This window comes from Lepisma saccharinum, chromosome 3 (assembly GCF_977018435.1).
Source record: "Lepisma saccharinum chromosome 3, izLepSacc3.1, whole genome shotgun sequence".
Taxonomy (NCBI): domain Eukaryota; kingdom Metazoa; phylum Arthropoda; class Insecta; order Zygentoma; family Lepismatidae; genus Lepisma; species Lepisma saccharinum.
The window spans coordinates 66,229,939-66,253,413 of NC_139231.1; the positions used below are offsets into that span (position 1 = coordinate 66,229,939).

Consider the following 23,475-nt stretch of genomic DNA (forward strand, 5'->3'; position numbering starts at 1 on the left):
CTAATAACAAGTCAACAATGTATAAATTTCAAATAACTGCGGCACGAACATAGTCCCTGAACTGTTTCAGGAAGGTAGACTGGGAGCCAAAGTCAAGTGTGTTGTCAAACTGCAATAGCACGTGATATTATACGAGTGGATCACGATTGTTATCCGCGAGACCACTGCATTGTTAAGCTATATTATTTAATCTATCATACCTGTTCAGTTCCAGTTAAGTTCAGTTAATTTTAGACAATAAAAATGTACAATATATTGTGAAGCATTTTTTAAATATAGAACGTTAATCGTTGGCAACACTGATATTTATATTGCTATTAATTCTTATTTTATTTCTGATTTTCCAATAAACGGACATCCAGTACAATTGCCTTGTTGAAGAAAAACTTGCAACAAAATGGATCAAGTCTAAGCATCTGGCAAACCAACGAAACTGCAGCAACAGTTTCATCCATTTCCTCCATTAAACTGATTTATGTTATTTCCTTATTGTCTGAATTTAGAATTTAACTCTGTGTTCCATTTTAATCGAAAGTAGATTTTAAGCAATTAACGTCTAAGTATCGGTAGAAAGGATACAGCATGCAAGGTTCAAATTAATAGAAGCGTATTACTAATAGTTGAAGACTAAAATTGGTAAACGCTGTAAGTGCCACAATAATTGAAACACAGTTTTCCACGTTAAACTGTGAAATGTGCCATGCTTTATAATGTGATGCACGTGAAATGCTGCTGGTAGCACTCTAAGTAGTTCAAAGGGCGTGTAAAGAGGTCACTAGTGTGCACGTTCTTACGGGCTGATGTGCGAAACGATGCGATTTCCCAACCAACACTTTCGCTTTTGGCACTTACAACGTTTAACACTATTAGTCCTCAGTTATCTGGAGAGGTATTGGCAAACATCTATAAGATTATTAAGATAATACCCACTTAGTCCATTCCCCTTCTGATAAAATAACAAATCACACGTTGTCATTAATTTTGATTTTACAGATCTTTTAGTTGGCAATACCCTTTTCCGGATGCTAATGGTGTAGATTATACCTCAAAAACCATTAAAAGTGGAGCCTATTTAATTTTCAATAATAATGTTCCAAATTTACAAGTTAAATAAGAAGGTCCGAAAGTAATAATGCTAGTTCAATCCGGGCTTTGAACTTAAATTATGCCAAAAGAGAAACATATCTTGGATAGATCTTGCACAACATACAGACAGATGAAAGAAGTGTACTCCTGCGACCAGTGGCAGCGATTGGGGATGGGGGGTCTGGTCCCCCCCCCCCCAATTTTTGCCACTTTTTCCCACCGCACTGTGGTCTCTTAATGTTAAGCTTTGTCTACCAAAAAGAAAGTAAATTGCCCCCTCCCCCCCAGTTTTGGCCCCCAATGTGCTAGTGACAACAAACGTTGAGTTTAGAAATGCGAGAGAGTTAACTAATGGGTTTTGTTACGATTAGTTGACTCTGCTGAACTACAAACAATGGTTCCAAATATAATTTTAAGATACTATGTCACATCCTCAAATTGGACTTTGTAGCTGGAAGATTGTATATTTGCATTCTTAACACTGAATTCAATGTTTAATAACTATACAAAGTCTTGTGTAAATAATAATCTCACTTCTTAAACCACTGTAATAGTCAAACGTTACAATTTTTGTCTAAAGTAAATACAATACGCAACAAACATCAGCATAAATCACAAAGATTATGGATGTCATGAGTGGTTTGGTATTTGTGCATTTTACTTCTTCGCGGTCGTTTGGTGCATTTTATTCGTTTTTACTTCTACCAAAATTATACAATTGGAAATCCTTCTTTCATTGCAGCGAAATTGAGAGAGAAAGCGAAAGAGCGAATTAAAGAGAGAGAAGGAGAAATTAAAAGAGAAAGTCTTAAAGGGCAAGATTCCAGCAATGTCCTGTCATCCAACAAGCCATATCCTCCTTCCGACTCTCACTGTATTGAAGTGATCTTGATTTCATCCATATGGTGGTTGATTGCTAGGGCTTAAGTGAGGAGACGCATCTTTTAATAGTCATACAAACTAGTTCCGAATTTCAAAAACGTTTTCACTTTGCTAAGAGAAGTAGCAATCTTCACAAATTCTCAGAAATATGCACTTTATATGCAAAATGAAACATTTTTTTGATAAGAGTTACTTATATATTCAGAAAATTTCAGACACAATGCATATTTTACGCTGAAATCGTCAATGAAAATAAAAAAAATGAAGATAACAAAATAACACAAAAATTAATTTTAAGAATAAAATGTGAAAGATGACACTATTTGAAATTATATACCAGCATTTGCTCTTATGGAAGACCGAAAGGCATACTCTGAGGAAAATAGACCAACACTTGATGGGAGGGATGTCTGGAGAAGAAGGAATTCCTTTGAATTTCCAGTCTAGGTTTTTCTGTGTAAAATAGGTTTGTGTTACGTGGTGTCCGCAGAGGCAATTGAAAGTAAAATTCCTGCAGTGTGTTTACAATTGACAATTTTTTAATAGATAACCGATATAATTCAACTATCAGTACTGTTAGAAAGGGCAAGAGCTGTGCTGTCGAAAAATTGCGTAATGAGGGAATCCTTTAACGAAGTAGAACAAGGAGACAACAACATAGGGGAAGAGTAAACTTTAAATTAACGTAATCATGGCTTTAAAATGTTATTTTGCGGTAGTTCATAGAATGTCGCACATACGCGTATAATGTGCAAACGCGAAAGTTCTACCTTTATGGTTAGCAACTGTATTTTACCATTACCTGAACTAGGATGGAAGACAAGTCTTTCGTACTTCATCCTCTCGCAGTTAATTAACTAGATGTATTGCAAGTTCCTATTAAAATGGGCCTTCGGAAAACTCGTGTTATTCTCAAAATAGTAAGTGATCCTGTGATAAGACTTTGTCGCGCTCAGTAGGTATCTTAAGCGCTGTTAAAAACGAATTCTAAGGAATCCGTTTTAATTGAGTATTCTAGAGCAACACATATTAGCTGAGATTTTTATGTAAAACATTAGAATTCAACTTCGCAGAACCACGGACTATATTCTATTAGTAATATCCTCTTCTTATTGATATTTCTTGTGTAACTGTTTTCGACGAGAAGTGGATTTTACATGCAGACCACGCCATCTCTGTATTTAATATTAAACTACCATTACTTTTACTGCTTGTAAAAGAACGTGCGAAACTAATTCAAAGCACAACTTCTCAGCAACCGCTGGGTGAAGCACCGCCCTTTTGATGCACCACATCACAGAATCAATACTCTGTTTTGTGTGAAACATTATTTCCATTTGTAATCTTGCTCATGCGTGCTTATGCTAGTAGGTATAATCTATTCCGGGAATCTGTGGAGCAAGAGAACGAAAAGATGTTTCTGCGCAAGTAGTGACTCGAGAGTGCTCGGCCAATAAACACGTGAGAGAGGAAATGAGTGCATGAAAAAGAAAATGCGGCTGCAACTACCAGCCGTTAACAGGAGAGCATATTGTTTTGCTCTGCTCACTTGCTTTCTCCCCTTTTCTACCTTGCTGCCATGCTCCACAGATTGCTGGGACAGAGTATAAGTAGTTCAGGTTTGAAGTTATTCAGTTTCGATCTCTTTATCGGACTTTATTGGGAATTAATAACACAAATTCTATGGTACATCAAAGTAGTATAATAAGATGACTTATTTCATAAATCGGACTCAGTGGCTGTGTGTGTTGAGTAATTGTCTTACTACCAAAGGTTTTCTGTTCGAATCACGGCCTGGCCATGGGCGAGTTGCTCTTCATCAATTTCATTTATTCTGCATTCATTCTCCTTGTCACAATTTTTCAAAAGTGAAAATAAATCGATACTAAATACAAAAAATGCGCAAACTGTTATTTCTTTCCGTTCTTTTGCAAGCATAAATATGTTAACTTGGTGTAAGAATTATACTAATTTGCAGTTAATAAGCAGTAAGTATTGTTTTTCCATTCACTTTAAAATGCCGTTAGTAGAAGAAAACTGATTGTCACTAGAGTACGGTTAAGCATATCTCAACATTATAGAGCCGGGGTACTCCAGTCAGTAGGGCGGTAGTAAAGTCTGTAGGGTGTCGGAGTGGAGTGCCGGAAGTGATTGCGTGTGAGAACTACTGTAAAAGACCAGAAAAGTTTCAGTTATCTCTCAGACTTAAAATAATATCGACAATTTAGCCACGAAAGCTGATGAAACATATTGTGGGACAAGATCATTTGACCAAACGCATTGTGATTGTTGTATTCCTTAGTCAATGAAAAAGGCAACTTATAGATCAATTGTTATCAAAGTATTGTTGAACAATACTCACTGACAAGTGTTCTTTATCTACGTTTCTAAGAGAATTAAAATTTCCCAGCACAGACTACCTTGTTACATGAAAATTCTGTCAAGACAGTTGGTGGGAAATCAATAGGCAGGCAACACTGAGCGATTGTGTGACGAGGTTGGAGAGAAGGTAAAACGAGTTAGAGGGAAGAGAGTGTGGCCTTCACCTATTAAAGAGCAACAAACATTAGCTATACTCTATCCCGGGAATCTCTGGAGCATGACCGCACATAAAGGTTGAGAAGGGGAGAAAGTGAGAGGGCAAGTATCTTGTTCCCTCACACGTGTTGATTGGTCGAACCCTCTATAGTCACTACTTGCGCAGAGACTTCCTTTCGTTCTCTCGCTCCAGAGATTCCCGGGACAGGGTATAGTTGATTTACGACTCCTATCATGTTGATTTACGACTCCTATCATGTGTTTCAGATTCTAAACCTGACCGAGGAAAGGGTATTCTTTTAAAGTAATCGTTCATGGATATAATGCAATCACAATTTCCTCGCGACGAAACATAAGCAGCAGAAAAGCAAAGTGAAATAATATGAAGAAAAATAGAAAATTAAGCCAGGATTCCGTATTCGAATCCAAGCCTGAGAATGGGTGTTCTCTGCGAGTGTTGCTTCATCTATTTTATCATGTCATCACTCATTCTCATCATCGTCGCAATTAGCCAAGAGTGGCATAAAAGCGGCGCTGAGTAACGAAAAAAATTAAAATAAGAAAAACAAATACCCAGACCTAGCCGTCTCCCCATAAATTGGTTGAAAAACAGAGTACAATTGAGTCAATGATAAATTTGTAGACGTCACATTCGCCAGACAAGCTAAATAGTTAACAATTTACAAGTGAGCGAGGTTTTACAAGGCAAGCGGGACTGTGTGAATACAGCTTGCAGTTTTGAATCGAAAGTATGGCCGCGTGATTTCTGAATCACCCTGTATTTCTCACTTATAAATTGCAAGTGCTCCTCTCTACCTGATGAAAAAGCAGATACGTAATGATAAGAAATCCGATCCGAGGTCTTCCGTTCCGCGTGCCGACGGCATTTATTACAGCTGACTCTCATTCTCACAGTGACATTAGCCCCTCGGCCTCTCAGCCGCGTGTTCATATTACCCTTCCCCATTTTTCATGGAAAGAACTCCGGGTATATTTCGATCTGAGTTCGCAAGCTTTAAGTGCGAACACCCACACATGGAGCGGAACGCCCCCATTCCCTCATATTTGATAAAGGACGTAATAGAAGCCAATTTCATATTGGAGGCGTTAGTTTATATATTAGCGAAACGAAATAATATAGGATAGATGTTATACGGAGCTGTGGTTCTACACTCTGTCACGGGAATCTGTGGAGCAAGGCCGCGGATAATGGTAGAGAAGGGGAGAAAGGGAGTGGGTGGAACAAAGCAGTGCACGCTGCAGCTGGTGGCTGCAGGAACGTTATCCTCTCCATGGACTCACGTCCCATCTCCCCCGTTCATTGGTAGTGCCTTCTCGAGTCATACTTGCGCAGAAGACTTGTTTCCGTTCGCTTTCTCGGGACAGAGTAAACACAGCCTCAAGCTTAACCGCTTGTCCGCCCATGTATACAGCGTCGCCACGTCCGAACCACGGTGCCGAACGGAACATTTTCCATTCTCGGCTACAGCGGGGCCGAGTATCACGCTTGCCGAAGCTAAACGAAGAGACGAGGGAGCATTTGGAGACGCGGCCAACGGAAATTTTCCACCCTAGAAACCTGCAGACTTCTGGCACGGAAATTCTGCGCTTCGGTTCCGCGCGTTTCGCTGTAGTTCGCGTTACATCATTTGATTTCGATAGAAGCAGACAACAGAAGTTCTGATGCCGCGTTTCTCCGTGTTTCCCTGAATCTCAGTGTTCGATATGCTTTACTGGACACCAGAATTTGATCCAGGGTGAAGTTATGCCTCAGTCGCACACGACTTTCAGTCGATTTACAAAGTAATTTTTCATTATTCATCGTTTTCTGCTTTAATAGGCAAGGCAGGTTTTTCACCGTAATCATCAGACTTTCCGATCTTGTCCCTTGCTTCATGTCAGCATAAGATCCCATTAACATGATATGTTTCTCGAATTAAGCTTTTTGCTTTCGGGGTGATGTCCACTCAGTGGCGTATTTGTGATTTCATTTCGGGAGGTAGGTTTTTTTTGGGGGGGTATGCAAATTTGTATATGTTACCAGTCACTAAACTACAGTACCTTAGAATATTGATCCTATTTATTTATGATCAATAAATGATCCTACCATTTAATCTTATGATAAAATTATAATATAATTTAGAAACACTTAGTATATATACAGGGTGTATCATAAGTAATAGCGCAAACTGATACAGTTGAAATTACACGACAATAGAAGCAAAAAGTCTTATTAAACATGGGTCTGCAAACGAGCCGTTTTCGAGATAATTGAGAATGTGTAGTTACAAGTCGCCACTGACTTCATTGTTTGTAAACGTCGTCCTAGTTGGTAAAATGTTATAATACAGTAAGGTTCCATTTTCACTACCCATCACAACTGACGTGACTCCCACAGTACGATTAGACTGTGTACTGATTGCATCCATCCTGTTTGATAACAACACCACCTCTCGGAAAACCTCGGAACGCGCAATGAGTAAAGCACTCGGTGTTTACAAGATGCAATCAGTGACGGCTTCTAACCACACATTCGCACACATTATTAGCATTTTACCAACTAGGACGACGTTTACAAAGAATGAAGTCAGTGGCGGCTTGTAACCACACGTTCGCAATTATTTCGAAAACGGCTCGTTTGCAGACCCATGTTTATTGAGACATTTTTGCTTCTATTATCGTGTGTCAGTTTGTGTTATTACTTATGATACACCCTCTATACTTATGTTCTAAGAAAGCCCAAACTCATACACAAAAGGAGTTATCACACTAGTAACACCAGAAACTTGACCAAATATTTATTGTCAAGTTCAAACTAATCTACCAACAAGTTCCTCGTACATGTAAAATGTACTATGCCATAAAAACTTAAGTGGAAAACAGCCTGCTGTTGTCTCAGTTGTGAATTGTTCAGTTGCAGAATGCTGCCCTTCTTTAATCCACACGGCTGCATATTTTTCGACAGGAACATCTATGATGACTGGACTATTAATGGACAAGAATGATTTTTCACTTGTGTTTATCACATACTTAAGATGTATACTACATGCTTTCAGTTCCATTTTCTTTGAGGGAGATAAAAACATCCGTAACTTTACTTAAGTGAAATATATGATCTCTGCTTTAGGTCTTGGGATCCTCTACAGGGGAGAGTGCAAGCCATCAGACGTGAAGCTTCCGGAAGATCCTAAGGCATCCTGCGAGATCAGCAACCGCATCTTTCTCTACTCTCCCGTCTGTGGGACAGACGGAATCACTTACAGAAACGTCTTCAGCCTTCATTGCAATTCGTTGACAAAATCTGGTACGTATATGTGCACACTAATTTTAAGTCATAAACAAGGTATTGGACGACATAAATTTTCCGTTGCCTTCATATCTTTACGAATATCTTATTTTCTGTATTGATCTGTATTAGCTTGTTAGTTCATTAGAAATAGTTTATATCGATGACAGAAGTGAGCATTTCTTATAGAAATTATAAGCGATAAACCCCTACAAACCCTTGTCTATGTGCGGTATCAACCTCACAACGAAGCTATCACAACCACATGCTCTTTATAATTATGACTACGGAAACTCCATAATTATTTCTAAAACATTAAAATGCTGACCACCGCAAACATTTATAGTATAAAAATATACATAAAAACGTAACGTTTCCACCCACTAACAGGGTCTTCTTCAGACGAAACTTTTGTTGTGAAGTTTCGTCTGAAGAAGACCCTGTTAGAGGGTGGAAACGTTACGTTTTTATGTATATTTTTATACTATAAAAGTTTGCGGTGGTCAGCATTTTAATGTTTATTAACATGGAAGCAAGGCTTAACAGTGTTACCATTGGTTAATTATTTCATATTTATCCATTAGAGTCGATGCTATTTCCGACTAACATATTAATTGGAAATGGTATCCACTGTAATGTACTTATAGTTAATATGAACAATACCAACATTTGCAACATTTCTGTTTCTATCATAACTTCCGTAACATTTAAAAATATTAAGAAATGCAACGTATGTTTTACGAAGGAGCAACCGAACAAAACATTCATTTATGTGTATCATCGAATATAAAGCCGGTATTTAATGCCTTTTCACGGAAGGTATAAGTGTACCCTCAATTCTGCGAGCTATATCGTCGGTAAGAGGAGATGCCAGGCTAAAACTGCCCCCGCTCCCACAAATGCATTTCTGGATCCGCCACTGGTTCTGTAAATATTTCGAGAGCTAACGCAACTCCAATCTTCATCCTCGCCATCAATCTCTGAAGATGAGAATGAAGATACTTCTTGAAAATCCAGAAACATTTCAAGAACTCACTGTACTTACTCTATAGCTCACTGGAAATGCCTTTATAGTTCTGTTAAGTTTATCATACTAAGTTCCTTTATTTTGTACAGATTTAAGCGTGTTGAAAGGGGGAAAATGCGAGGAGGAGGCCAAGAAGGAGATGGAGTGCGGAAGAGGCCACGAGGACCGCTTCGCCGGCAGCAACAGGAGCAGACTAATATGTGGATCCAACGGAATAACCTACCAGAACTGGAGGGAATTGGCGTGCGCTAAGAGAGAAAATGAACCAAGTAATCATTCCAGTATTTCTATGCCTTAAGTTAACTTTCTCGTATTTCTGGCCCAACACAAACAGAAGTCTGTCTTGTTGGAAAAATGTTTTGCTTTAGATACATGCATAGTTATATTGGAGTTGATACAGAAGCCTCATGTGGATGCAGTAATCGTCTAATGCATAGGTTAACAGATAACGTACTACAGAAGCAAAATCAATGTCGCTCATGTCAAAGGCATGCTCATGTTCTATTTGCACATAATAATTGCTATTACTGCCTCATGGAGTAGTTATAGATTTTGTTTATTCGATAGGTTGTGATTCTGCCTGGAGGGTCACTTTGCCAGAAACTCTTAGCAGTGTTGAAACTAAGAAAATACAAAATAGAAATAAAAGTTCTCACAAAATACATAATTAAAAAAGGATACACGTTTATTTTTGGATACAAATTTATATTGCTTTTTTCAGTACATGTAAAAATTATGTCATGTTATACAAATATTTACAGATATTGAGAATGAACTGTGAAAAAAGGTTTTGTATCAAAAGAGTAAGTATGAAATAGCTATGGTCTAGAAATAGGATATAATTGTTACAAGTTTTGGACAAATTGGAAAAAATTATCATGAGTTATGTTTTGTGCAGAAAGAGGGAAAATATCATTAGTTATCTAAGAGGTATAGTCCCAATTCTATTTGAATGTATTTAATCATGATGAAGTTATAATTAAGCCGCACAATGTTGACTGTCCCTTATCAGATATGAAATAAATAAATTTAATAGAATTGAAAATATACCTCTAGTGACATTCTGCCCTTTTTGCACAGAAATTTAATCGCGAGAAGTTTTGCACTTTTTACAATTTGTCCACACATCTATGCATCTGTTGTAACAACTAAAACCTATTTCTTCTTCATAGCTATTTTACATTTACAAATTTGATACCAAACTATTTCACAGTTCTATCTCAATATCTGAAAATTGTTATGTAGTACATGTATACACCCCCCCCCACACACACACACACATACACAAAGACCTCAATCTATCTCTAAATATGTGTATGTAATCTTGCACTTACAAATTAACTAGGCACTATATACTGCACATACAAAATCTGATTAAGACCTTCAATGCTATCGTTTAACTTAAGGGCAGTGGAGGCATTACACATCTAATCAAGTGAGTTAAGACGTACCGGCTATTCATGTACACACACAATACATAAGAAATACTATCTTATTTCTAGTTATATTCTACGCTCACGGCGGACCGTGCACTCCGGAAGACAGCCCTTGTGACAACTTGGAAAGATATGGCCGCTTCCTGTCTCCAGTGTGCGCCAGCAATGGTCAAACCTACGCCAACGATATGGCCTTCTGGTGCGCTCGGAAGGAGAAACCAGGTAAGTTAGCTGTTGATTTCGTGGTGGAATTTGACCCCAAGACCATGAGTATTATTACTCTTGAAGTATAAGCCCCGTCTAGTTCGCTGCACTTATTGTGTAGTGCAGGTGTTAGCCGGTGTCAGGCTGGTGCAAGGAAATGACGTTCAACCAAGTAGACGATAAGAGGTGCTCAAGTTCAGAAGATTCAACAAATGCCTGTCTGCTGTTCATTTGATTAGGTAGCACGAACCACGTGACCATACGCCGCTCCAAAACATTGTGCAAACGGTGCAAACACCAAATACACTACTTGACACCAAATCAAATTGTTCGTACTGTATTTGCATTGTTAAAACTACAGCTTAGGCATGGGTGTTCTTTGTGAGTGTCCTTTGTCTTCATCATCATTCATCCTCATCGTCGCGATTAACCAGAAGTGGCAGAAAAACGACGCTAAATAACAAATCATATAGCACATAGTATCCTTGCTAGCACATGTCACTTGGTCACTGACAATGATGCCCTTTCGAAACCAGGTATCTAGATCATATCGTGTGTACTTACTGTACCTCTATGCCAAAACTACACGATGGAAATTGGTACTAAACGAAGACAGGCGGAATAACACGAGCGTGAATTCGGGAGCACAGTGTATATTTAATTTGTATTTTTAATATTATCATATTGCATTCTTACTTTTCTATCAGCTTTTCAAGGCACAGTTTTCCTTGCTCCCATTTTGGGCTCGCATACCTCGAGAATGTTTCACATGCAGCCAGTAGCGGCTTCTGCCTATTCGCACATTCGCACGTGCACACCCAAATAAATCTGTAATGCAAAACATTATTATTATACTCATTCATTGAACTCTGTCTCCTTCGAAACATCAAGTGTTCCCACGCCGCTTCACCAAGAGAGGTGGTGGAGAAGCCTGATATCAGTTATATCAACCCGCATAGACCGAGCCGCGCTAGGGGCTTGGCTGGAACACAATGGTAGTTTCGTTCCCTATGACGCTGTTGCAGCAGTCGCGCAGAGGACGCTGATTGGGTTTTTGGCTTGAGCACCGTGTGAGGGGAGGTTGTATCATTTAGGAACGTGGCGAACACAGCGATCGGTGAGCTAGGAATGTAGTGTTGCAAACCCATTCCATTAGAGATTTTGTGACAAGAGTCGAGGCAACCCATACATCATTGCGAATTGAGGGATTTTTTTTAGAAAAGGGAAATTCCGATGGTATATTGTCCCTCCGATTCTGTCCCGAGCATGAAGGGGAAGAAACGGGTTGAAGGGTAGGGAGTCAACTGAAAGAGAGACGGGTGTGTTAAACATGCCTGGTATTGCCTTTGCTTAGTCATCTTGGCCAAAATAAACGGTCTCTGTGGCGCGGTAGCCGAATTATCAACCCGCGCGGAGGGAGCGTACGTCAATCAGTCATCTGTTTTGCATTGTGTGTTTCTGTTACCGAGTTGCAAAATTGTTTAGCGCTGTCAAAAGCTGTTTCAGTGCAAACTTTTTGATTTCATGATGGTTAGGGAAACTGTACATGGCGAAAGCAGAGACTTAATATTTAACGTTGTTGAATTTTTGGAGGGAAATTAGCTACAAAGCCTGTAGCAACTGCTGCAATATATAGATACGGCGGAAGGGAAGGAAAAATTCTGAAGTACGAAGCAGGGCAGTGTGGACTGAGTGAGTACTGTAATTTTCTTTAACATTTATTATTCTCTTGATTTCGCTTCATTTGCTTGGTTCGATCAGTGTGTCATTAGAAATAAACAACAGCTAGATAGATTACAACTGATTTCCTCCATGTGGTAGTTGGATCGGCTTCTTTGGTGTACGCCGATGTTGTTATTCTCCTTGTTCATTAATATCAGGAGAGCGGAGGAGGAAGTTTTTATGAAATATTTTGCAAATCGACAATAGTATTGATATTGTAGATCGGTATTTCTATGTTTTGAGTGATTTTGTCAGATTATCGAATGTTGAATTACATATTGCACAATAACATCGCATCGCTCTTCTCGTTATTGGCTGGATAATTTCAGAAATATTTGAAATTTTAAAAATATCCGTGTTAATTTTTTTTTTAAATATAACTCTGTCATAGCCTCTTTTTCAGTGAAATGTGATCCAAACTTGGGTTTCCAATATATTAAGCATCATTATGTACGCAAAAACAGGTGCAAATATTTGACAGGGGTGGTATAACACTTCTGGACTCGAGACTAAAGTGCACACCCATAGAGCCAAACCACGAACCGCCACTGCATGCAGCATTAGAGAGAAAGAAAAAAAAACGTGGATAAGGTTAAGCAGTCAAATTATAGGAGTATTGCTGTTCAAATAAACAGAAATCAATCTCTCTTTTCAGATCTGAGGAAGAAATATTGGGGAGAATGCATGTTTGAGGAAAAATCCACAAAGGATGATACAGATGTTAATGGATTGTGAAAATAACCAAAAACACCTGCTGTCTTACAACATGTCCTCAAAGGAGACTGCATTTTATAAAGCTACTACTATTAAACTACTACTATATTCCAATGTGTGAGCCTTGAGAGAAATATAAATATATATACAAATCTTCTGGGTTATAACTGTTTTATATATTTTAATTTCATTATCAGTGCAAGGTAGACAAGAGTTAGGAGGCATAGCACCCCCACTATGAACCTCAAGAAATTATTAAGGTATTATTATTAGTATACAAACCGGCTGAAAATGTTCTCGGCCCAGTCCCCTTCTCAAAATATATGTATGTCATTCTCGTTGTAAAGAGTGTTATTTCTAAATGTAATGTGCCAACTTAGAATCATAACACTATTTGTTATTTATTTTAAGTCATTGAAGGAGAATAATGTTGAAAGGTATTCTGTTTTTGTAAGATAATTGTTACTCACACCTTGTTGGGGGAGACATGGGCTGTTTTGAAGGATTTGCGAACTCTATGCATGGGCCATGCATCCTACTGACCAGATATTGATCCGTCCTGTTATTACCTATTTCCTAACCTTAAAAGACGATAAATGAACAGAAAGTTTGCAAGGTTATAGAGGTGATAGCAGCAACATAGCAGGTTTCTGCAGACCAGAAAAATAATTATTTTTGAAAGGATTACAGGAACTTGAGACACGGTGTGTCAGGTATATACGTTTGAATAAATATTTGAGTTGGTAAAAGTTGATCAAAGTGAAATTCTCAAGCAGATTTGACAAATCTAGGGCACATCCTCCGTGTATACTGCGAACTTCCCGCGTGCACACTCCATCCCAAGATTTCCCTCCTTTCAGCACTCTTACAACGCTGCAGTAACTTTGCTCTCTCTGAATTCCAAGCGAGCAAGAAAGAGCGCTCTTTTACAATGAAGAGAGTTGCCCAGACCCAGGGATGCCCACAAGGGGGGGATTATGGTGCAGGCTGAGCCATAGAGATTTTGGGGGGAATTTTTTTTCCTTCAAATAATATAAAATTCAACATTTATATATTTTTCCAAAAAAAAATAGTTTACACCTTAAATGCATCATATTTAATCCATTAGATGAAGAAAGGAAAGTGTTTAAGGATGTTATCGAAGAAATATCCAACTCTTACATATTAGGTCTTAATTGACACGTGGCTTCTGGGTGGGATTCTGAATTAAACGTTGGGGGGGGGGGGGGACGGTACCAGTGATGTGCCGTAGACTATAAGTTTACGTCTACATGCGTTGTCTACACGTAATCTACGCGTAGATTACATTGGGTTGTAGTTTACAAAGACTACGTAGACAATCTAAAGTGCATGAAAATTAATTTTCAAGGCTTTCATGAAAGGAAAGTGACATTTTAAACTATATTTTTTCCTAATGAAATGAAAAGAATCCTATTTACAACAAAATTTATCTTCTCTTCTATCATCAACTATGGAAGAAGATAAATAGTATGCAAAAAACAACAACAGATGGCAGTCGTGAGGCAAGAGTGGTCTTTTTCTCATAAAACACTAGAATCTTTCCTATATTATGTTTCTTCCTAGGTGAGAAATTGTTCGAATTTGGAAGAAAGAGTATGAAAAGTTCTCTTCACACATCAGCAACTGATACGCAGTATAATTTTCTTTTAATTCTACGGCGCCCTTTGTTATCACCTTTCGCCATGTTGTTTACATAGATTACCTAATCTACGTGTATAAAATAGTCTAGGTGTAGAATGAAGACTATCGTTGTTTACGCGTAGACGCACATCAGTGGACAGTACCCAACTCTAGGTCTTAGATTATGGCAGGTATTTTGGTTAGAATGGGATTGAGCATTAAATTGAGGGGGTATCCAAGTGTTAAATCTTAGATTGTCAAGGGATTTCTGTAGTAAAGATAGAGTTCGAACATTAAATTTTGGAGACTGTATTTAGCTATATGGTATCCACACGTTTTCAACCCCGAACGTGCCAAAAGAGAAGCTGGAAAAGACTAAATATGTCGGGATCCTAAGAAAGTATCGACAACCCATTACATTAATATTCTTGAAAGCCTGCAAAGAAATGGTTGTAAAAATATTCTTGCCCGCTTCGCTCGCAATCATATTTTGCGAGAATGCGTGTTTGGCGCTTTACTGAGCTGAATGTGAAGTTTTATACTGTAGCTGCATTACAAGACATAAGGAATATTCTCGATATTTATTAATTGCATCACTTCTTAAAATATAATGCTTAGTGTTGGTATACTGTTCAATTTAAAGCAGTTGTATCATTTGGAACAAAAATATATCGAATCCGCATTTATAACTTCTTGTCACAGGAAAATTTAACTTTAACGAGTTAAATTGGCACTGATGATAAAATCCACGTAATTATTGTCACGGGTTTCTAAAATAATTATATCTACACCAAGAAAACGGGAGGGGGTGAGTTCTTTGAAAGAGAGACCATATTATATTATCGTTTTTTGTCATTGGGTTGGTGTTTTAAGTCCGCTTTACGCACAGTAAGGCCAATAGGGACTGGACCTACAATTTAGAGTGGAATCCGAACAACTATGTGCCTTCACCGGGTATCGAACCCGGGACCCCTTGATTACAAGGCTACGACGCTACCACCGCGCCATCGGGAAGGCCCTGTATTACATTATCGCCATGAGCTTCAGAATTTCTAGCTAGGGTTCAGTAATGTCTCGTGAAACAATATTTGAATCGGTCATACGGCTGGGGCATGTTTTTTGGTTTTCCAAGGTTGAATTTTCTATCTTTATCTCAAGTTGTGTAACCATTTGTGTTAAATACTCAAATTGTGAGTTTTATAAATCAACCCACAAACACTATTTATATGCATATTTACATAATTTAATTTTCTACATTTAACCAATCAATGTGCTAGCTTTAAGTGTTTTCGAAAATCGAACAATTAAAAAATATGGTTTAACATGGTATGTCATTCAAATAAATATCAATTATTACGTATTCATCCAAACTATTTTGGGGATTTTATGATGAACGATTTTAGGGGCGGTCTTGAGTGATGGGCACCCCTGTTTAGGGAGGAGGGGCAGATCAAGTAAAGTGTTCTTTAAAACTAAGGAAAAAGTTACTTTCGACGCTGTCGTAATTAAATACTTTGTTTGGGATTACGATATGGTTTGAGGGCGCGAATGATATGATTTGGGGAAACGCATGATATGATATTATATTGGGGGATGCGCCATTGGCCTTGGGGAGGATGGGCACCCCTGCCCAGACCTGTTCTAAAAGAAAATGAAACTCTTTGAAAGTTTGATGGAAGGACGGATACGGTGATGGAGAAGAATAAAGTGAGAAAAGAAGGAAACAAAGGAACATGAAACATCACAACTTTGATGCACTATTATATGTGCACGTCTCTTAAGAAAGACTTGAGGAGAATTTTCTTTCCTTGGCCTAGTTATAGACAAGTTAAAAAATCATCCTTCTCACCAAATCCATCCGATCGGTTTTCTGATTACTGGGTTTCTACTGGCGCTTCGGATGATGACTTCTGGAAGAAACTTTTAATCCAAGAGGATGGTGGACAAGTTGATATGTCCGAAGTTTCTATCAGGATAAGTTTAGAGTGACGAAAAATCTAGAGACACTTCTCTTCATCATCTTCCTTCCTCTTCCAGAGTACAAGGTGGGACCAATATTAGAAATTATCTATGATTATTTTAATTCTTCCCGAAATATGTCCAACGTGGAGTATAAAGAGGAGGATATATTTAAATGTTATTAATATTAAGCTACAAGTGAATAATTGTTATGGCCATTGATGTGGCCACTCTCTATCTCTCTCTCTCATTTTTCTCTCTCTGTGGGTGTGTGCGTGTGTGTGGGTGTCTGTCTATTGTAACGCACAATGACGCGGGGAAAGGGATAGCATTGAACTCTTTTGTAAGTCGTATGTGCATAGACACTTCCATATAACTACCATAGGTTACCCACTTCTGCACCTCGCCGTGGTGAGTAACAGAAATAATATACTCCCTCTGTCCCATAATTATAGTCCGGTATGCCAAAATGGTAACTTTTTATTTATGTTCTTTTGGATACTTGATCGGCCAATTTGTACTGATCCTTGAGTAATAACGTTGTATGACTAATTCCCGTGTTTCATTTTCTTCTTCTGTATACACAAGTGTCACAGTTTGAATATCGGACAAGTATTTTGTTACCACAAACAAAAGTGTACCGGACAATAATTATGGGACAGAGGGAGTATATAAGTACATATATATTTAGGTGAAATGATAATATTTAGTCCTATAATAATGACTTCATTCATTAGGTATACTTGCACAACTCATAATTATCATCATCATCATGCTGATGATATGCAAATTTGTTCCCCCACATAAGGCAGTACACAAAATAAATAATTTTCTGCACATACGGGATGTATTGACCAACTATAAAACTGTAAAAATCGAAATTCTATTATCCTTCAGAACCTTAAAGTGACATCATCTGGACTCGGCGAACATCCTGCAGGCAATTTCCCCATCTATATTTCCAACGTGAGAATTGCAATAATAATAACATATGATGCAAGTCACATTCGTAAGTTCATGTAATTTCATTCTTTCCCACTAGATGAGGCAGCTGTGTAGTTTCGCACTTAAGAACCGCTAATTTGACTCGACGTATTTGTCTGTGGGTGGTTTGCGACATTAAGATGAAAATATAACTTTATCTTACATTTTTGAGCTTCTTGAACTTTCATAATGTTAGTCGTGCTCTTGGTGGAGAATGCGTTGAGCTTCAAAAGTAAGCTTATTATTGTATATTACTTAATTTGTTGTAAGTAAACGCAATTTATACAACGGATATTTTGATGGAAACTCTGAACCTTAACATACCGTATAACAGTCATATATTTTATTAAAACAGAAAGACAATTTCTCTCGATTCTTGGCTGTCAGGATCCCAGACAGGAAACAGACGCTAGGAATCTAAGGATTGCTGAGTAACGAAGTTACATCAATCCTGATGGTTACTCGGCGTAATAAACAAATTCAAGGAAGTAAACCGGTGCATCGACCCGCAATTCAGGGCAGCAATCTTTGAAGAATAAAGGGTGTGGTTTCTGATAGTCTGGGGTCATTCGTGCAGTTATTGGGGCAGTTTTAGAGCGAAGATTGATAGGGTCAGTCAGTTACGAGCTTTGCAGAGAGAGAGGTAGTACAGTTTTGGCAAGGACGTGTTGGTCCGAGTCGCAAGTCGGACTTTTTGTATAGTCACGACCGTGACCATACTTCGCAGAATTCAGCTGCTATTCAGAGACAAGTATAGCTTTTCTATTAGCCACGCTGATCCAGTCTTTGGGGGTTTAAAACTCAAGTGTTGTGTTTTGTCATTCATATGTGTGTAATTATCACCTCTCGCACCTTACCATCAAGCTAGTCATGAACAGCGAGTATGCTAACAGTCATTATGAATGATGAATGAGCTACACCCAATAGTTTCGATCCCACATACCGAAGGGTATGTTACGATACAATGAAGGAAATGAAGCAATGAAGCTGCATTCACAATTTTTAGAATAAGTTGGGGAAAATTATTAGCGCTTTAGCGATGTTCTCTAATTTCAGTGAACATTAGTGCTTCTCGTTAATACTAGGGAAAGTAAAAGATTATCAGTAATTATTTACTTCCCCTCGTATAATAACTTTCCCGAGTTTGTTATCAATCTCTGCTCTGTCCTTCATAATTCAGCGGCATGAAGAAATTAAGGATTTAAATAACACTGACCAACGGTGCTTACCATATTAGTCCAGTGCAGACTTAATATAACACAAAGAAAAAGCACTTGAGATTTGTTTATAATTTGTCTCTGAATCAGTATTCTGAAATTTACTTTTAAAAGTAACTTGAGTTACAGTTACAGGTACTTATTTTATAAAGTTTCTCAGCTATAGTTACTGGTATTTCAAACGTTACTGTGAGTTACTTTTACATTACTTTCTGCTGAAAATTTTCTTGCAAACAAATTGCACACAATCAATGATCGTTATTTATAATAAAATAAATGCATGAAGGCAGCAAACAAAATGTAGCAATGCACCCAATTGAAATCCTCGCAATCAATCAGAAATGACGAATTGCAATAAAGTCTGAATGTTCTAAATTTAGGATACAACGAAGCATAGCAATTTCACTAAAATCCTTTGACCTTAGCAGTCAGAGAAGACACATGGTTCGAAACAGAGTTGACAAATTTAGCTCTTCCAAAAGTCGTAAAGTAACTTTAAAAGTGACGTTTCGTCTAATGCAAAAAAAAGTAATTCTGCTACAGTTACTTACGTTTAAAACTACCTGATTGCAGTTAGAGTTCCTTAAGAACGTAACTGTTGCTTGTAACTATGTTACTAGACTAGTAATTAATTACTTCCAAAACCTATACCTACAACTTGAACAGAATCCTGGATCAGTTTTCATCACGCCTACGTTGATAATTTTGCACAATATTCCCAAGTCATCTTACATTATTATTTATGACAAGGAAAGTTTATGCATTGTTTAGTGTGAGCAAAACGGCATTCAATATTCTACGAAAATTGAAAATTAAAACATTAAAATTAAGTCAAATTTAAGTAGCTGGATTAAACATAAATACTGCACTCCCGCATGTTAAACATTTGCCGAATCCGTACATACTTAATAACATCCAGTCGTGACCATTATTAGTAAAAAACAAGGGAGAAAATGTAAGTGTCTTTAAAATTCTTCCAAGAGGTAGTAGGGTAAGCCGATTCTGTGGCATTTCTTGCATATTACATGAGGTCTCTTAAACATGTAGAGCGTACACATTATGAAAGATGTTTCCATGATGGAATTTCTTGTCTGCTTAAAGAATTATCATAATAATATTATCTGAAAGCTTCTGTTCGTTATTTATTTTCATTGTTGGCGTCATTTTTCATAAACCTCTTATTCATTTCTCGTCATTCCTCATCATCCTACCTTCTTCAGTCGTTTACCGGGATGGATGAAGTACTGGAAATAATTATGTTTGTGGGTTGGTATTAAGTAACGATATGCCATCCATTTTAAGAAATAGTGTTCGCATGTAGCAATACTCCACAATGCGATGTTTTACCGTGACTGTGTGCATATATATACAGAACTTTGAGGTTCAAATCTCTGCAGTCCAAGGACGGTACAATTTCAATAGTCCAGGGAACGGATTTATATGTACATATTTATGTACGAAACTGAAATTAGTTATATTTTATATTATCTTTGCTCATCTTGACATGTAGACTCGAAAAATTCAGTTTTTATTTTCCATTAGCTTTTCTTTCATATTTGACACATTTTAGTTATTCTTGCATTTTATTTCCATATTTCAGAACATTTCTCAACATAATACTACAACCCTCAATAACTATATGTCCCCGTGTGACCGAAAGAGTTTGGTGAATTTCTTGCGAATAACTGACAAAAATGAAATACACTCCCATTACTTCTTGCGATATTGAACACAGTTTTAGTCAACATAAATCCATCTTAAGATACAACAGATGGAAATTCGCGTTCGAACACTTAGCTACAACAAAACGTTGTCATTCATTGTTTTTGGAAACAGAAAATGAAAACACATTTTGTGCTGTTTTACAATTAATGTCAATGTAAGCATACTGTATTTTATGTAGCTCGTGTAGTGTCTTATAATAAATTTTACAATTTAAAGTCCATATTTAACTCCAAAATTTGATGAAAATAACTAAATATGTATTTACACACGTGTTTAGCACATTTTTACTACATATAAATCCGTTCTTTGGTTATAAAACAAAATGTAATATATTGTAGTATATTTTGGTTAATCGCTATAGTAGTGCAGTTTTGCTCTTTCTGGTTTCTTTCGTTTACGGAAATGTACCCAGTTGACTTTCTCCATAATAAATATTGGCTTAAAATACATTATTATATCAACCATGACAATATTAACAAGAACATCGTGGATTTGACACCAGTTCAAAGGAAGAAGATTTTACCGGAATACCATCAGAGCATTTAACTATGAAATTTAAGAGTTGATGATAGAGTTTTCTGCATATTCGATCGGAAATATCTAGTGAATATACCATAAGCAATTTGTTCTTGAATGTTTTCATAGTTTTAATACTTAGTGCATTGGTGTTATGCGTGTGTGTGTGCTATGGCATGGCTTAAAATTACATTGCTCTATACAATTTGTGGAAATCTTACGTAAAATATTAAGGTGTCTAGTTTTCTTTCTGGTTATGGTTTACAAATGAACATTGGCCCAGACATATTGTCATCATCACTTTTCACAGTTAATAAATGTAGATTCAGATACATTCTGCTAAAGTAAATTTTACATCTAGTGCAATGTAGGATATTACAGAGGACATATACGTTATAGTATGCTGCGTATAGTACATGCAATCAAAAGGTCCATGGTTCGATCCCGGTCTGAGAATAAAGTGGACTTAACACCAACTTTGGCAAATGTTTTGTTTGGGTCATTCCATGCCAAACGATCCAATGGTGGTTGCATGACCATTTTAGAAAAAAAAAATCATTTTTAGTACACACGTTTGTACACCCAACGGCGAAAGAAACAGTAGGCGAATTGTCCACCACCATTTTCATTCTGTCTGAATAACACGATATGATAAGAACGAATTGAAATAATGACTTCAATAAGCAAAGAACAATGCCTGCTTTGAACCAACATAGTTTCCTTCCTTAAAACAACACAGGATGTAGAAAAAAAAGTAATGAAAATAGCAGTGGACAATTTGCCTACCAATATCTTTGCCGTTGACTGTACATGTTTCTATATATCAAAGAAAATGTTCAAAAAAAACATTGTCTTTAGTTCTCCTGGGGCAGCCATATTTCCAACATGGCGCATTGCTATTTTTGCTCATTTAGCACTTTTCAGAAACCTTAATATCTCAAAAACCATTAGAGCTAGAGACTTGAAACAAAATTCAATTTGTAGCTAATGAAGTATACTTTCTAAGATATTTAAGTATGTTTTGCTTAAAATTGCGTCGTAAGTACGAAAATTAAGGTGGAAATTGTGGTAACGATAGTTAAAAAATTGAATTTTTAAGCCCGATTTTTTTCAATGAAGAGCTTTAGTCTAAGGCTTGATTTTTCTTTCCATGTGTAGACCTACCTGCAGGGTGTCTGTAAATAAAATATCAGTGGTTAGAAATGCAACCCTTTTTTACAGCATGGGCTCAAACATGGCCGTTCATTGAATTTTGACAGTTTTCGGGGTTAAATATCTCAGATGGGTACTCTTGAAAAATTCTGAAATTTGGCATAAAGGAAGCCCTGCATGAACCTAACTCACAGTAAAAATCTCAACTTTTAGATTCAACTCGTTTTGGTCAATATGAGGTAACGTGTCACCTAATTTCTGACGTTGCAAAGTAAAGTTAAACTACGTACATCCCATACTTAGAATACTGAAGCCTTTTCTTTCTCTTTTTTAATTGGGTTAAGTAAAGCCTCAAAAATATAGTAACATAAGGTTTTAATACTTGACTTACCAGAAATTGAAATTACAAGGTATGACAATTGAAAATGTGCTAAATCTCATTGTAAAAGGTTTGATTTATTAGGTTCCAATGACCAGTTGGTATTGTCAGCTCCAAAACTGATCTTCCCCCCACATTTTTGAAATGTAGCCTAGCAGTGCATGCAGCTTAAGATAGGCAGTTTTCATGCCCAGGAATTTCGAAAGGGAGGGGATGGGGGTTACATATACTTTTTTAGAATAAAGCCCTCTTTTTGCCACATCATCCTGCCTTTGACGTAATTGTTTATAGAATACTAGGCCAAAGGTATTGGATTATGACCCCCATCAACCCCTCCTTGGGCACTCAACTGAAAGTAGGCTATTTATTTTGGAGGGTCAAAGCTGGTAGAATATATATATATATTCCTCAAAAAAATACATTCGTTGAAGGATGTGAGTCATGCATAGCAGAAGATTCAGAGACATGTTTTGATAGGATGTGAGGCAAGCCTGCAATTGATCTGTGCATGGACAATCACTGCTGTCATTCTTCCTTTACCTAATATGCCGAGAGTAGTGACTTGTTCGAATCCCGGCCTGAGCATGGATGTTTGTGAGTGTCCGTTCATCAATTTTATCATATCATCACTCATCCCCATCTTCGCAAATTAGCCAAAAGTGGCACAAAAAGCGAAGTAAAATAAAGCAAGTGAATCAATCAACCAAACAATAAAATGCAGTTATAACATTCAATCGAACATCATTTTAATGTGGCAATAATCGTAGAAACATAAAATGTCAGCCTTGGTAGTTTCAGCCCATAATCATCTATTTCATTTTCACATATCTCGGTAAGATATACAAAACTGCATTTTAATTTCACTTCGCTTTTTACTTCACGATCCATATTTGAGGGGCCAACTACACTGTGCGAATTATTTGCCGCTCGAGCGAAATACCCTCATTGCAGCACTCTAACATGTATACATTTGTGAGTAAAGGAGACAAAAAAGCAAAGTTTGCGGA

At 37.4% G+C, this 23,475-nt stretch overlaps 1 protein-coding gene across 1 annotated transcript in view; it reads left to right on the forward strand.

Annotated features, from left to right (window-relative positions):
• LOC145985827 (serine protease inhibitor dipetalogastin-like) overlaps window positions 1-13,061 on the forward strand; it is a 30,359-nt gene extending 17,298 nt beyond the window's left edge. The window contains exons 7-10 of the mRNA XM_083119919.1: window positions 7,634-7,810; window positions 8,909-9,088; window positions 10,322-10,477; window positions 12,837-13,061. Of these exons, the coding sequence (XP_082976045.1) occupies window positions 7,634-7,810; window positions 8,909-9,088; window positions 10,322-10,477; window positions 12,837-12,916 (593 nt within the window). The 3' untranslated portion in view covers window positions 12,917-13,061. The remainder of the gene's footprint in view (window positions 1-7,633; window positions 7,811-8,908; window positions 9,089-10,321; window positions 10,478-12,836) is intronic.
• The last annotated feature ends 10,414 nt before the right edge of the window (window positions 13,062-23,475 follow it).